A 16,006-nucleotide genomic window follows, 5' to 3' on the forward strand; every position below is an offset into this window, starting at 1 on the left:
GGCAAAGCTCAACCATTAAAAGAATCATTTGGTCAGTAGAATCAATTAATTTAATTTTGAGAAATAAAGAAATTCTAGATTAAAAAAATAAACAAACCAAGAGCCAACTCTCCAGCTGCTGAAAACTTTATTCTTTTGCTACTTCATACACCTGAGCTATGAAGGCTTGTACAAAAAAAATAAAAGAAAATCCCCATATGGTTTTACTGATGTTAAAACTGCAGCCTTTTATTCTTTAATCATTTACTGTAAATATGAAGGCGGGGGGGAAACTGCCAATGAATCTACTGAAAGCACCTGACCTTTTGGAGATTATGTCATTATTGTTGCCATGAGGATTATCTTTAATTTTTTTTTTTAAGAAATGCCAATTTTATTTTAATCTTTCTGCAGAAACGTGTCCCATTTCTGAGAGAAATTCACCGAGAAGTGAACTTCAGCTCAAACCTTTTTGCTGTCTCATCCAGAAAAACAACACATTCAGCTTTTACTGAACAGAGGAAGGGCCTGACTTTGTCTCCTCCACCTAATGGGAATGCACCAAACAACAGGCCACCGAGAGAGAAAAAGAAAGTATTATAAAAACACATACTCAAAGTTCCCTTACTAGCAAAATTCAAAATAAAATACTCGCAGCAGCCCCAGCTGTGACAGGGAGTGCAGTAATACGAAGAGATGAACATCTGGGTGGAATGTAAATCCTGCAGCAAATCCTCCAGCGGAGGAATGAAGTCCATCAGCATGTGGAATGTGTATGTATGTAATAGGGCTCGCAGAATGAGGTCCCATGAGAAGCTGAGTGGCTTTTGCAACATGATATTTGGGGACGCCCAGCACTGAGGTGTGGGAACTATGAAGCCCCCAAACAGCACCTTGCAGAATTAAGTCTCTAATACAATATAAAACATATTTGCTCCAGTTAGTGACCTGAGAGCTTGCTTTGGCTTAGTTTTTCCCCCAAGCATTTGCTCCTAAGTTAATTAAGCATTTAAAAATAACAGTCTCTCACTTTGCAGAGACTCCATACAAATACTACTCTCTCTTCTTCTAAGTGCCAGATATGCTGCAAGGGTAAATCAATACAGTCTCACTGATTAAGGATCTGGCCTTAAAAATCTACCCAGTGCATTAAAACCAGCGCAACATGACATACGCCTTGGCAGTAGAACATTTCTCCAGATTAATATTTGAGGGAAATTTGGCAGTAAGGAAAAAAAAAAAGCTCTTCTTGAAATGCTGCCATTTCTTTAATCAGAGCTGACCACCACAGTTTCTCCGTTTGTGAACTGTACGGTTACGGCTGGAGGTTCACTGTCATTCTCCTCGAGCTTTAGTGCAGCGTTGTCCAAGCCAGTGCTGCCGGGCTGTGGCAAGGCGGTGGGTTCTGCCGTCCGAGTTGGAGTGGAGCAATACAGGATGAATCCCACCATGATGATAACGAAGGACAGGATGTAAAGACCTGAAAACTGGCAGAGGAAAGACAGAGATGCATTAAGTCTTGTCTGATGCAAAAACATGTCAATGCTGCCTTGTTTTAAGAATGTAAAAGGTACCCTTCCTTTAAAAAATTATTTTAATGTGGATTATCACCACGATCTGTATTCAGGTCTGAAAATCAAAATTCAACCACTGTATTCACTGACAGATTCAAGCTGCTGGCTGATTTTCTCTGCATCTCATCCTCAGCACTGCTGGACAGGTATATTTTTAGGTCTACAATACAAGAATCTTAACAGAGAGATCAAATGGCTTCAACTATGATGATACCAAAGGACAGTTGATTACACACACGAAGGCTGAAACACTGCACTCCTAAGAGAGTTTTGTTTCAGCACAGCCAAATATTTCAGGTCCTGACAAGAGATGAATATCTCCATCTTACTGCAAGTCACCAGACCAGTTGAGTCTCTGCAAAGATGTTGACCATTGGCAGGGCTAGACAAATGTTATTACTGGACCAAAATGGGTTTGTTCTCTACACGAAACAAGTCCCTATAAAGAGGGAGACTGGGGCTCCTTTTAACAGAGCACAACCGCTGATATTGTAAGAGTGGTACAAGGAAAGCGTATGAACTGCCAAGGTACATCAAGCACTTGATTCACCATCATTCACCTGGCTGTTAGAAGTCCAACAATTGCCAAGATTCATCCACCTTGATGGCAAAATAAATGCTTACTTCATAACACTAGATTCAATAATACAAAGTGTTCAAGTTATCCACAGCCAGGAAGACTTTCAGTGGATTTGTTAAAATCCTCCATATTGCCTCTGCCAAACAACACTTATTAAATGGCAGGATGAAGGACATAGCAGATAATACATTCCACTATCAATACTCCCTAACCTCCTAAGCTTCCGTAGACAAGCTTGAAAAATCTGTTCTGGTTTATCAAGCAGCAGAACTGGATAAAATGAATGGTGAGACCTGGAGAATGTGATCCAAAAAAATCCTGAGGAATCTACAATTAAGGGTCTGGAGCACAAGTCCTGTAAGGAGTGGCTGAGGGAACTGGGATTGTTGAGTATGGAGAAGAGGAGGCTGAGGGGAGACATTATCACTTCCTACAACTACCTGGAAGAAGGTTGCAGAGAAGTGGGGGTTGGTCTCTTCTCCCAAGTGACAAGCGATACAACGGGAGAAAATGGCCTCAAATTGCACCAGGGGAGGTTTAGACCGGATATTGGGAAGAAATTCTTCACTGAAAGGGTTGTCAGGCATTGAAACGGGCTGCCCAGAGACGTGGTTGAGTAACCACCCTTGAAGGTATTTTAAGAGACGAGTTGAGGTGGTGCTTAGGAACATGGTTTAGTTGTGGACTTGGCAGGGCCAGGTTGATGGTTGGACTCTATGACCTAAAGGTCTTTTCCAACCAGAACAATTCTATGATTCTATGAATTAAGGCACTGCATTCCCATCTGGCAGTCACCCAGCTCAGAAACCCTTGGACAGCACCATGCAAAAGGAAAAGCAGACTGAAACACACTGGCCTTGTGATACGTGCCCTTTCTCCTCACCTTGCTAGCCGTTGCCCTGGAGGAGCTTGGGCTCAAGCCTTCTCTCTGCACACAGGAGGAAGCGCCACGCTCTGAAGATGTCCTGACAGAAGCGGCAGCACAGTCCATGGCCCTACCCGTGACTGACACGTTCCCATCAAATTGGGTCTGTATCGAGGCACCTGCACACCTTCTCCAGAGTGCAACCTAAGGCCGTGAGCGAACACGTGCTTGTATGGGAGGACATGCATCTGGCAGGAGGCTGGGCACGCACCCTAACAGCCAGATCTCCTCTTGCAGTGCGTACAAGGCAGGAGGAGTCTCCAGTGCTGCCCAGAACCAATTCCTCCGTGAGTGGATACACAGTCACCATGCCAGGGTGCCAAAGCTTTTGCAGCGTAGTTGTGATTCCAGGTCTGCTTATGTGTTTGCAGCTATTGACACAGGTGAGCCTTAACCATGCTGCTCCAACAGGCTGGCTTGTTTCCTTCTCTTTCTTTCTTCTGTTTTTGGGGAGCACGCACTGGTCTTTTCCTGGGTTTTACTTCAAATATATTTAGCAACTTCATTGCTTCAGACCCTGATTTCAGTTGTACCTGTGCAGGCTTATATCCCTATGCTCACTGCCTAGAGTACTTTAATTGTTACTGGAGGACTGTAACTCCATCTAGTGTCTGTATGTGCAGTATACTCCCTTCCATAGGAGTTTACATAACAAAAGCATTTGGAGACATTTTTAGTATCAATTAAGGGGTTACAGGAATCTATAGAGTGAGCTTATTAGGAACAAGCACAGCAAAGGTTTGTTATGGAGTAAAAGAAAAAAAAAAAGAGCTCATCAAAACACGCATACAAAATTCACGTTTCACCTTAAACAGACATGACTGGGCCTAAAAAGTTGAGTGCATTAGCAAAACAAAGTCCACAAGTCTAACCCTAAAAAATTCCTCTGGCATAGCTGCTGTATGTTTGTGCTGCTTCTGTTTCAGAGCAGGCTCAGACCTCAGCAATACAGAGCTGCCCGTGGCTCACTCCGCTCTGCAACCCAGCGAAGCCTTCAGCAGCTTGCTGTGAAATATAATCTGGTGATGGGGAACACAGAGCGCTCCCTTGCATTTTTGTGTGTAGCACTGGAACAGGCTGCCCAGAGAAGCTGTGGATGCCCCATCCCTGGAAGTGTTCAAGGCCAGGCTGGATGAGGCTTTGAGCAACCTGGTCTAGTGGAAGGTGTCCCTGCCCATGGCAGGGGGGTTGGAACTAGATGGTCTTTAAGGTCCCTTCCAACCCAAACTATTCCGTGAGTCTACAATTCCTGTGTCCAGGGTGCTTATTAATCCAGGAAATGTCCTGCCCGGTTTGTTCGCCCCATAAGTAAAGCAACTGTATGGTTAACTTGGCAATAAGATTTTCTACTGCTAAGGGTTATGTTAAAAGCAGTGTCAAAATCAGGCTTTCCTAATTCTTCATTCCTAACCTATTTCAGATCCTCCAATTGTTAAAGATACAGTACTATTATTGCTCCCCTTTTTGCTTTTTCATTGTTTCTAGCCACAGATGCAAGTTCCTATGTCAATAAATAATCTGAAATTCTCTCATAATACAGCTCCAAAGTATTCTCTAATTAACTTTTCCTTTTTGCTACCAAAATACCCCGAAGTTATAATTATAGGATGATCTGCTCCCAGAAAATCCTCTCCCCAAAATAAGAAAAATCCTGAAGAATGAAAGTTTATTGTGTCCCTTCCAAAGCTCTTGTTTGCTTCTTCCTCTTTACTCTTATGAGTATAGATTTACAATCACTTCTTGAGGTAAGCTATCTGGTGCCAAAATTCACGTCTGGAAGTGACTTAGGATTTTTTTAATTTTTAGAATATAAGTATGGCGCACTTCCTACATTCGTTTTTAATAGATGCTTTGTAGTTTGAAGCAGAAGCTTGGAGCAAATTTTGGAACCCAAACCAGGGCAGAAAGCTAAGAGTCTCTCGAAAAGGATAATCTAGCTGCTGTCAGACTCTACCATTACCAGACTTCTGTGCTGTAAAATAAATTGTCTTCATTTTCAGAAACAATTTGACATAAAAGCTTTTGAATCTCCATAACGCTGAAGAGAAAGCAACCACATGGAATAATACAAATTAAGTTCTTAAGCAAAGTTCACAAGCTTCTCACTAAGCCCTTCCAAGTCACTGAGCGACTGACTCAATTACTCCAATCGCTGTAACGAGCTAGGATCCCACAAATTATTCTGGATTAAAAGGGTAGGGTGGAATGAAATTTTTTTAGCACCGTCATTTGGTCATTACCAAAAATATTTTAAAAGAGCAATAAGAGTAACTGCCGTTTGGAGAGCGTAGAGAATAATATTATTTTTCTGTATTTTTCTCATTTCCTTCAGCGTCTCCTCAGCAGTAGCACTAAGAGAGCTTGATTCCTAACCCAAGATGTTGGCAATAAACAGATTAAATTTGTAAAAGAAAATATTAATTTCTGGAAATCCAAACTGCTCCCCTCTCAGACACCAAATGCGTCTCAGGACAGGCAGATTCAAACCCTCCCTTCGGACACTTGAAGAGATGACCCAAGTCTAGCACAGTCCCACACAGGGCTTACATCAAGAACTCTAACATTTGAACATCTCGGGAAGTTATTTACTGTCTCTTCACATTAACTCTAACGTATTCCATCAAGTGTGAAATGGTTTGAAAATCACTGTCCGCCTCATGGTGCGATGTAATTAACTAAGCACGAGTCCTTCTGACTGACATCTGCCACTGATAAACAGCACAAGCTGTAGGAATGTACAAGCACCAACGATTGTTCAGGGGCTTTGAAGAACATGATGTTTTAATTATAATTTTGCAGTAGAAATTGAACTGTAATTATAGTGAGAGAATGAAAGTACCTACCTTATAGAAAAAGAGGAAAAGCCCGAAGAACAGACTGTAGAGATCCGCAGTCAGAATACCCAGGTTGACTGAGGTTGCGCTGGTAACTTGAATCACGACTGGCATGAAGCTATACAGCCCAAACATACACAGGGCAAAGACTGTGAACAGTAATGCTGTAAAACAAGATGACAATTTACTCCTAAGGCACGGAATAATGATTTTAAAGAACACCAATATTCTTCAGATGCGTTAAAACTATGCATTTTTATCTTTCAGGATAAGGTCACCTAACTAAAAGCTACAGTAATGTAAATGTAAGAAAAGTACTTCTTTTCCTGTATTGCACAAATTACTGTATCTAGAAAAGAAAGTTCTTTTTCCTAGTCAATGTGAGAGCTGACTGAAGAAATTTAGAGCCACATTTATTAATAACATACAGTTCTGCTGAGGTCAAAATGTGTCAGAAAATCCATTTTCCCAGTATTTCATTTAGGAAGGACAACACTAAAATGTTCTTGTGATGTTCCAACACCAAACAAATCTGTAACTAAACAGGTTTAATTTTTACTTATTTAAATGTATTTTGAAAAACTTATTTTGTGTTACATGTACAAGGCAAAACCTGAGCTCAAAGGTTTTAACGTTCAATCCTGCAAACCTTACCTCTTTGCTGAGCTGCAAAGTTTGGAGATCATAGATTTGTGACATGTAACAAGAATGCTGCTTAACATCCAGAGAAAGAAAATGAAAACCCCAGCATTCGAAGCCTAAATGATTATCATTTTCCAGTGTTCTGTAAAAATGCACAACATTTTGTCATACACATACCAATTTTCCAGTTCCACTGAATTCTCATTATCTCCCTATGTTCCACAATGGCTCTAGAGTTAGAGAAGAGATATAATACAGTAAAAAAGGAAAAAAAAAAGTTCACATAGAAAATTCAATTACCAAAATATATAAGAAACATTTTGATTTATAATCCCTTAAGTTTTTGTTTGAAATTTTATTGAATGACTCACTCCAACATCTAACAAGCATGAAAACAGACTTGAAAATTAAAGTGTCTGAAAGTCAAGAACACTTATTTAATTCTTATGCCTTCTTCCCAGGCTTTTTGATCCTTCAGAGAATCAGTTTTATTTGATATACCATTTGAGGAAATTATTAACTATAATGAGGAGAAATGAGGAACATAAAATTCATTAGATAGACTTAAGTGCATGTGGTCTGTTCCTCTAACGTGGTTATTTGTAAGAGTATACATGGCTTCATTTTAAACTGAAGTTTAATATGGAAGATCTCTGGCTAATGATTATCTCCTCAACTTTTCCACAGAGAAAATCCATTACAAAATACATTCCTGTGAACAGTCTTCAGCATACTGAGTGTACTCATGGAGATCAACAAAATCAAAAATACAGCCAGGTACTGTATGTGTTCAATTGCAGCATTTCAGCTTTAGAATTGCTGAAGCAAGAATAGTGCAAATAAAAAGGATATAAAACAGATGCTGATCAGCAACAAAAATAAAATTCAAGTGAAAGGACTCCCGTTATAGGCCAAATGTAGATGCAACAAAGAATTAATTTAACAACAACATCATTTCATGGTAGACAAGCAATCATCTGTAGAATATTCTTAATTAGTTTTAAAATAAATGAGATCCTTACAGCTGTAGACCGCTGATAATAGTCCCAAACAAGCCCACCATTCCTAGAAACTCCACTCTGCTCAGATTTTTCACAATGTATTCCTCACTCACATTAGAAATGGCATACAAAGAAGCACCAAGAAGCACTAAGACATCTCCAATCACCACGTCACTACCTGTACAGAAATATTAATCCACAATAAGGGTAATGCTGCAAACACTTTTTAACTTTCCTTAAAAATAAAAGCAAATTAATCTCTAACATCACTGTCTTCCCTGCGCCTTCCAGGGTAAAGGGAAAGGAAACATCTCCTGTGCACGCGCGTGAGCCTTCGTGTCTGAGCACTGGCTCTGCTCACATCACCCTGCACGTGCTGGAATGAGCTAAACCTGGCATTTAAACCTCATCCTGACCAAGCCACTGCTGTATAGTCGGGTCCAGTCCTACTTCTGCAAACTTTAGGCACTGCAGAGACTTGAGAAAACTTCTAGTCAGAGATGCTCTCCGCCTTCTACATACTGCCCCTCCTTTTGCAGAAAGGCCTGATTTATGTCTTGCTAAAATCAGTCTATTGATTTCAGCGGGACCTAGACTCAGCTTCAAGTTTATGACAGCTCTTAAGTGGGCGCTGCTGATGGGGGGTATCGTGTGTCCGGTTGCGATTTATTTATACTGTGCAAATGGGACTCCCTGCAATACAATCACTCATCAAGTAAATGCCGTTACGCATCAGCTAAAAAAGATTGCTGTTGTTTAAACCCTTGAATTGATTTAAAATTTCCTTCCCTGAGCCAGTTGGCAATCGCTAAGAAAATATGTCTGAAATACGAGGGCAAGCAGTAAGTAAGGATACCCAGGGCAGCCAACAAAGCACAACTGTCCTAAAGTCTCAGAGAAAGAAGATTTTTTCCTCCCTTAGGGCTGAGATAATCTTACCACAAAGCACTAAAGCCAAGCCTCAGTTTGTCTTGATGTCTTACCTACAGTAAGGCCCCAAAATAACACCGAACAGGCTTATCTCTACACTGCCTGATGAAGGCAATGACCCATTCTTCTCCCCCTGAAATTTACCTTGCCTCATACTCACTGGTTCTGAAAATTCAAAATTCTTATGCAAAATAAGATTGCTGTGATACAGGTCGATTAACGCATCTGTCATGAATAAGACAAGACCTGCCCTCATCTGCGCCTGGCTGGATCCTGGTCCCTGGAGCCCAACATCCCTCCTGGCGGTCCCAGGAATCCCAGCATCCTGCCCATGATTCCTCTTGCTCTCCTGTCGTAAGCCCCTGCTATCCAGGCCTGTGGTCCGTGGGTATACATGGACCTTAAGTAACTTTTGATTTGCTGTTTGTGCTCACAGAAAAGTGCAAGTCAGAGAAGCCTGGCTGTCAGCAGGCTGATGCAGTGTAAGCAAGCCAAGGTTTGTAGGGAGACGAAGCATTTTTCATTAGACCATCTCACATAATTAGTAATAGTGAACAAGCTTTCACATATGAGGCCTTCCATCAGGTCAGATAAATTTAGCTAAAATTTAAGCTTAACACAAGCATTTCTCTTTCAATGTGGAAGAAATAATCCAAATCTACAAGCAAACAAATTTCACAGCTCCCTATAAGATCAACATCTCCTCAGCAACTATCTTCTTGGACAAGAAATACAAACAGCAGCACATCTCCTGTTCGCTCTTAAAACTATATCCATTCCCCCGCATTTGCTCCTCTTTCTCCTTGCAAGTCAGCCCACCATGGGAACCGTCTCTCCACCCTTCCCCAGCTCCGTGATAAAGGATTCCTTACCTTCGCTGTCCTGCCTCCCTGCCAGAATGTCTGCACCCACCATCGTTCCCACACCCAGCAAACAGACGGCAACAGCAAGAAAATGGATGAGCCTGTATCTTGCACGGAGAATGAACCACGACAAAGCCATCAGCACGGGAATCCCAAAACAGTCCAGCAGCTGTGTGTACAGAAAAATGATTTGAATTAGAAACCCATCCCAAATCTGGATTGTCCTGAAAGCAAATGTACAGGCTTTTACTTTCCACCACTATCAGATGTCACTGAAAGCTGCCAAACACCCCAACGGATTCATTTAAAAGCGGGGTCAGACCCACATTTTACCATGACAAGCATTTTGCAAGCAAAGGAGCAGCTGCGGCAGGGGTCCACTCTCTCCTGGTAGGAAGGCACTGATCTAGAAACTCCTTTAATGATGGATTTAATCAATCTACAGCTTCCCAAATGAATGCTAGGATGTTGCTCTGAAACCACATTGCTGCCCACGACACCAAGACAAGGCAGTGGTTCACCAACATTTCTTTTTCTCCCCAGCAGATTTTGTCTAGCTCATCTTTTCACTTCTCAAATCTGCAATTAGAATTTAGGGCTCCATGTACACAAAGTAAAAATCTAGAACTATTAAAGGAATGTAAAATCAGGTCACTTGTTCAAGTGAATAGGACAAGAATCTGACCCTGTAGTTTTGGGTTTGATTTCCCCCTCCTCCAACTGGGTCCTATTAAAAAAAAAAACAACCCCACAAACAAAAAAAGATAAATGTGCTGGAAGCCATGTGCACAATTGTTGGGAAGAAAGGAAGTCACCTAAATGCACCTTACCAACCTTTCAGCTTCCCACAAAAGCATGTGCAAGCCAATGCATTTTCATTCCCCTGTTAGAGCTGACTCTCAGTTAGAAGCAGGGAACCCACTCGAATTGACCTATGTCCCAGCAGCAGATACACAAGGCAGCTGAAGTCTAAAGCACTTCAGATGTGTTTGCAGACACTGCCCCGAGCAGATTTCATAGCTGAGGCTCAAGGATGTGAGAAATAGCGACACCGACTTCTTTCCTGTCTTCGTTATCCCCTCTCGTGTCCCTAAATCCCATGTACCTTTGCCCTGCTGTTAGACACATCAATCCTTCTACCCATTCTCCTTTATTACAGAAAATATCAAGCTAGCTGTGTACTTATTACAGAAAAATACGCTGCAGTATAAGATGGGCATATATCCTAGAATAACCAAATGCCACCAAGAGCATTAAGCTAACCATAATTGGTTTAACATTTTATTCAACAAGATAAGACTTTGTTTCTCAATTTGTCTGGGGGAAGGGGGGGGAAAGGTGTGTTTTCTGACCTGCCTCAGTGGAGTGCCATACAAGGCAACAGTTTACAGGAGAACATAGTCAGCCTTCCAAAAACTGCTCACAAATCACTCTTAAATGTCAGCCCTTAAAACCTGGACTCTTGAACACCCTACAAAGTATTACGCCCAAGTTAACAGGATTTGGGCATAAACATTACAACCAAGACGAGCCCTTAGTCCGTAATGCTCACTACCAACTTCTGCCTGTCAAAGTGCATCACAGCAACTTCTGTGCTGGCTTCTGTCAGTTCAGCCATCATCCCTAAGGGTTTTAGCCAAATCCACAAGACTCTCACGGTATGTCTGGTTTCACTTGTTCATAACTACACATATTAAAGTCTTACCAGCACAGCATTAAGGGGAGTTATTACAGATTAAACCCTAACTGGTGCTCTCTAATCCTTCCATCTATTCATCTTCGCTCCTTGGATCATCTCCAAGTTGTCCAGTTTGAGGAGTCTTTGCAAAAGCACTTGCCTAGGCTCTATTATCAGGCCCTAGAACCACACAAGACCTAGTGTGTGATACCACCACGTTATTTCAATATAACTTTTCCCCACATACAAGTATCATGCTGTGTGTTTCTATCCAGTCTCAAGCCTTTCTCTGTTTTACCTAGGCTCAAAAACCCCTTCTAATACTTCCTCTGAATGTGACTTTTTGACTAGTGTCAACAAGTGTCGTTCATCTATTTCTGCAAAAGGTATGACTTAGCTCTCATAGCTCTGTTTTTCCACCTTTGGTCTGAACCAGTTCTGTCCAGAGTACAGAAATGTATTTGATCTCTCTCATGAGAAGCTGCAATAATGGAAACTAACAAATTTTACAAAAATTAGAAGGCAAAAATTTCACCCCCCTGGTAGTAAACATCTATCAATACATAAGCTTTCACTTCCCCATTTATTCAGAGGTTATCATGCAGGTTTTCCAACCCAAACAGAAACAGTGGAACAAAACACCTTTAAAAAAAATACATATAATTCTTAATTAGCATGTAAGGAAGTGGTAGGTAACAAGCCATGAGCTCTTTCACTAACGCCAAATAGGGAATTGCTGCATCCAGACCAATAACTACTGTAGAGCTACAGCATCCTGATCAGAGGACTTGCAGCCAGGACATACAGGCACCAAATGATGAAGAACATGCACTGGTAATCTGTTCCAGGGGACATTTAACCTCAATCACAGACAGAAGAAATCTTATTTCCAACTACAGGATCTTTACTTCCTTTCATCTACTATGCTACAGAGCCCCTTGGTGGAAAATGCTCCCTCCTGAACAGGCTCAAGATCAAAGAGCTGCAAAGCAGATGTAACATTGCAATGAATTGTGTCAATGGAACCGTTTAAAAGAAGAAGGTTTATTTATTCAGGTTTTATGACATTCACAGCAATACAGTGGTACTGATTACTACTGCCAGTATAGTCTCAGCAAACTCTCATCTTACTCAATTGTAGCCTGTGTTTTCACAAGGGGAAAAAAAACAAAACAAAACAGGTAACCTGTTGATTTGATTTACTAATGTTTTGACTCAAGCCAGGCTTTGGCCACATTGCTCATAAGAGGTTTGAAAGGTAGGGTGAGTAAATTATTAAAAGACGTTTTAATACAGGGTTAATAAATTATCATAGACTGTTGGAGGTCACTGGTTTGCTTATAATTGCCAGCTGCAGACAGGAAAGAAAGCTGCGAGGAAGAAAGCTCAACAGCTCATCCTGCTTGCTTTCCCACATGGCTCCTTAGGGCTGCCTCCAGCTGAGCCCCACAGGCTCATCCTGCATTTTCTCCTGTCGAGGTTAATGCTCTTACATCAGCTGATGTTCCGTCAATAGCTGCTATAAAATGCCTCCACGCAAATTATCTGTGGAGTAAATGCTAATTGTGCCTAAAAACACATTGACAACATGAAACCACATCTACGCTGCTTGTTTTTTGCTATGAAATACGTGGTCTAACAGCAACACAGTCAAGTCCTGCCGCAAGACAGAAGGACTCTGGCAGCAAGAAGTCTCACAGCTGAACAGGAAGAGTTGCAGTTGTGGACCAAAGTCTTTTCCTTTACTTACAGAGAAATGAAGAGCTGCCATCCCTATGTTATCTCCTGTAAAATCTCCCAACCGCTTCCATGCAATGCTAGTACTTGATAACTAAAGGAAAATCCGTTTTGCTTCTGTGTGGATGTTTGAGAAAATACATGGAAGTTCCTTGCTGAGCTTCAAAGATAAGTTTCATAGGGCTGAGCTGAAGCTCCAGCCAGCATTTTAACAGTGATTATCCTGTATTTGGGAAGGTGCCATAAACTCCTGCGTTGCTCTTATGCTCCGAGCATCCACTCCCAGCCAGGACTGCAGGCAGGCCATCAGGCTGGGTGCTCCAAACCACAGGTTCTGGTGTACCTGCAGAACTGCTTGCTGCTGACAGATAGCAAATGCCATGCACTAGAGCAAATCACAGGCTTTTGGCCCTGTATCTCTCCAGGACAGTGGTGAGACACTGGTGACTTTAGAGAATGTGCAAGAAACCTTACTGCAACAGGCAGCCACAACAAATTTGCAATTACTGAACTGACACTTGAAGAAGCATCAGTCCGAAGGTCACCACATGGGAAGAAGGTCCAGTAACTGTTAGAGTTTGGTAACTGGACAAGACAGCCTACTCTATCTATTCTTCCCTAGTTTCTATGAAAGAAATCATGGCAATAGCCTTACTACTCCCAAGAATTTGGATCAAAGTCCTGGCTTTTTCAGCTGTAAAGTATATGATCAAACAGTGTCTCCATTATCAGCTTAAATTGATCTTGGGATTGAAACATCTCACTCAAAGCTTTGATTTCCTAGACATTATTTGTAAGGAAATTAAAGGCCTAATGAGTCCTAACATGCAACTCTGAAGTGAAAACATGACGATAACAACGCATCAGGCACATGTTACTGGCCTTTACGTAGTGCAAGGAAAAGTTCCTGCACCTCTATAAAGGCAGCCCAGAGGAGTTTATTGCTTTACAGGTAATTCTTTTAAATATTAACCACTGTTACTTTGACTCTGTAACAACTGACACCAAAACACTCCTTTCCAAATAACAGCAATCCTTTATGGTACTTTTTTTTTATTCAGGTCAGTGGGGCCACGACACGCCGTCGGAAAGAGCAGGCATAGGCTGGCACAGCCCCAGACATTCGCTCCTTGCTTCTGCACTGTCCCCTCCCTTGTTCTAGCAGCAGTTGTGGAACCACACAGTGAGGTAACTCCGGCCTGACATTGCTCCAGTCCAGTAAAAGGCAGGGTTTACTCTGACTTTGCACAGTGCCCTGAGCCAGTTTGCTCAAGGGATTTGGCTGTGCAAGCTCAGGAGCATGCATACAAATAACTCAACTCAGTGTGTCGATTGGCTCTTGCACACCGGGTAGAAGAACCCAGATTTGGAAGAACAGTGGGAGGCAGGAACTCTTCCAAAAGTTTATGTCTGTGTAGGATGACAAAGAAACCACAGCCCTAGCCCTCCAGCTCAACCTCCAGTTCAACCTGTGGCTGAACATGAGATTTATCCTACCCTAGCCCTCCAGCTCACAGATCTGTGGCTGAACATGAGATTTATCCTAGTGCAGCGATGCAGCACCAAGCACTAGCACTGCAGAGGATGTCACCGTTTACTGACCTTCAGGAGCCTGGCACACTGACCTCGTTTCTATCTCCCAGAGAGGGGCCTGAACTGAAGTGCCACATCCAAAAGCCATAGGGTTGACTCCCCACTACATGGTCAGCAGCACCAGCTAACTATCAATTATGTCCTCACGTATGGGGTTACGTCTCTCAATGCCTCCCACAGATTCTAGGACTAGGCAACAGATCTACCTTGCTCTCACCATCAAGAACCTGTGCTGAGTGAGTGTTTTCTGGACTTAAATCTTTATTCTGTGTCAGGAGAAAAACCTGAGTGGCTGTCAGCAAACTTAGAAGTGCTTTCTATCAAAATAATTAGAGTTCAACTCAAGAGCTGGCACTGGGTAATACCAGCCAATTTTCTCTGCTTCCTGGAAATGTTATTCATGACGCAGGATGTTCTTCTCCGTAGCACAAAGAAAATAGATATTGGAAAGCTTTTTCAGGCTTAAATAGCTTCCATGTCTATCCTATGAATCTTATTTCAGAAACTGGTCCAAAACTGTAATAAAAAGCAACAGCTCAAAAGGAGAAATCAGTCCTTACCTGCACACTTGTGAGGGTTGTGTATTGGTAGGCTTTTACAATCATGTAATTGGCTTCTACATCAGCCAGTCCCAAAAATATATACTTCCACCACCTCTGTCTCAAAATTTGCCAAAGGCTGTCACTGCCTGTTTAAAAGAGAATAACAATCAATACGTGTTTCTTTCCAACCAAATGTTGCACGGGAATCTTGCTTTTTAGAAGCATAAATAATATTGAGATACTCAATTTTGGCTGCCCCTACTTAAGAAAGATATAGTAACAGCAAGAAGCAGCGTGAGAGGAGACGATGTAAACGGTGAAAAGTAAATAAATTCTTCCACATGAGGAAAAAACCCACAAGATTAGAGTTGTTTAAAGACTAAATTAAAATATAGGAGGAATATTAAATAGCTTCTGCTAAAGAAATTTGTTACAACAAAGCCTATTTTTCCCTGACACAACATAGGACTTGAAACCGAAGAGCATGTGAGTTTAAACAGATATGAAATTAAATCAAACTAAACACAAATTTAACCTGTGAAATTGATTCTCCTGTGTTATTAAAAGACAGGAATTTCAGCAGAACTTTAGAAAAATTAGGAAAAGTATTAAGTTCTTCAGTTTCAAAATCTGAAAGGAAAATGTAGAAGATAAAAGAATTATGAATAAGAATCTCCCATCCCATATTTCACATACCAGTCCTAAATGCCAGCATTGTTGTATAAACTAGAAGAAGCAAAGAATAGTTGATAAAACTTTGAAACATTGGAGTATTCACTTGGTATTGTTCTGCTAGGTACTGGCTTGTAACAGCAGTCCCACAGATAAACAAGGAGAGCATCTGGCCCAGAATTATCGTTTTCAAAATATGCCTGTGAATACAAAAGACAACAAAGTAAGCTTAGAATTAAACGTTCAGGTTAAAAAAAAAGTATTTGCTAGTTACAGGGAAAATGTCATTTTTTTAGATTTACATTTTATTCTTCTTCCATTCCCTATCAATGTTGCTCAGATTTACCAGTACCCAGAGTTTGGTCTACACAGACGTCTAGTGTAACCTCATGACAGGCATATTACAAGGCAAGGCCAGTTCACACCACCAGCGATGAAGACTGCAATAATTTGCAG

At 41.4% G+C, this 16,006-nt stretch overlaps 1 protein-coding gene across 1 annotated transcript; it reads right to left on the minus strand.

Annotated features, from left to right (window-relative positions):
- Nucleotides 1-1,147: 1,147 nt before the first annotated feature.
- On the minus strand, nucleotides 1,148-15,778 carry SLC35F2 (solute carrier family 35, member F2; the record flags this gene model as incomplete). Its single annotated transcript, XM_010156536.1, has 7 exons — nucleotides 1,148-1,466; nucleotides 5,902-6,056; nucleotides 6,712-6,764; nucleotides 7,557-7,713; nucleotides 9,338-9,497; nucleotides 14,897-15,024; nucleotides 15,575-15,778. Coding segments are annotated over 7 exons (1,076 nt in total), but the record flags the coding sequence as incomplete, so codon positions are not given.
- Between the last annotated feature and the right edge of the window lie 228 nt (nucleotides 15,779-16,006).

This window comes from Eurypyga helias, unplaced genomic scaffold (assembly GCF_000690775.1).
Source record: "Eurypyga helias isolate BGI_N326 unplaced genomic scaffold, ASM69077v1 scaffold2028, whole genome shotgun sequence".
Classification (NCBI taxonomy): domain Eukaryota; kingdom Metazoa; phylum Chordata; class Aves; order Eurypygiformes; family Eurypygidae; genus Eurypyga; species Eurypyga helias.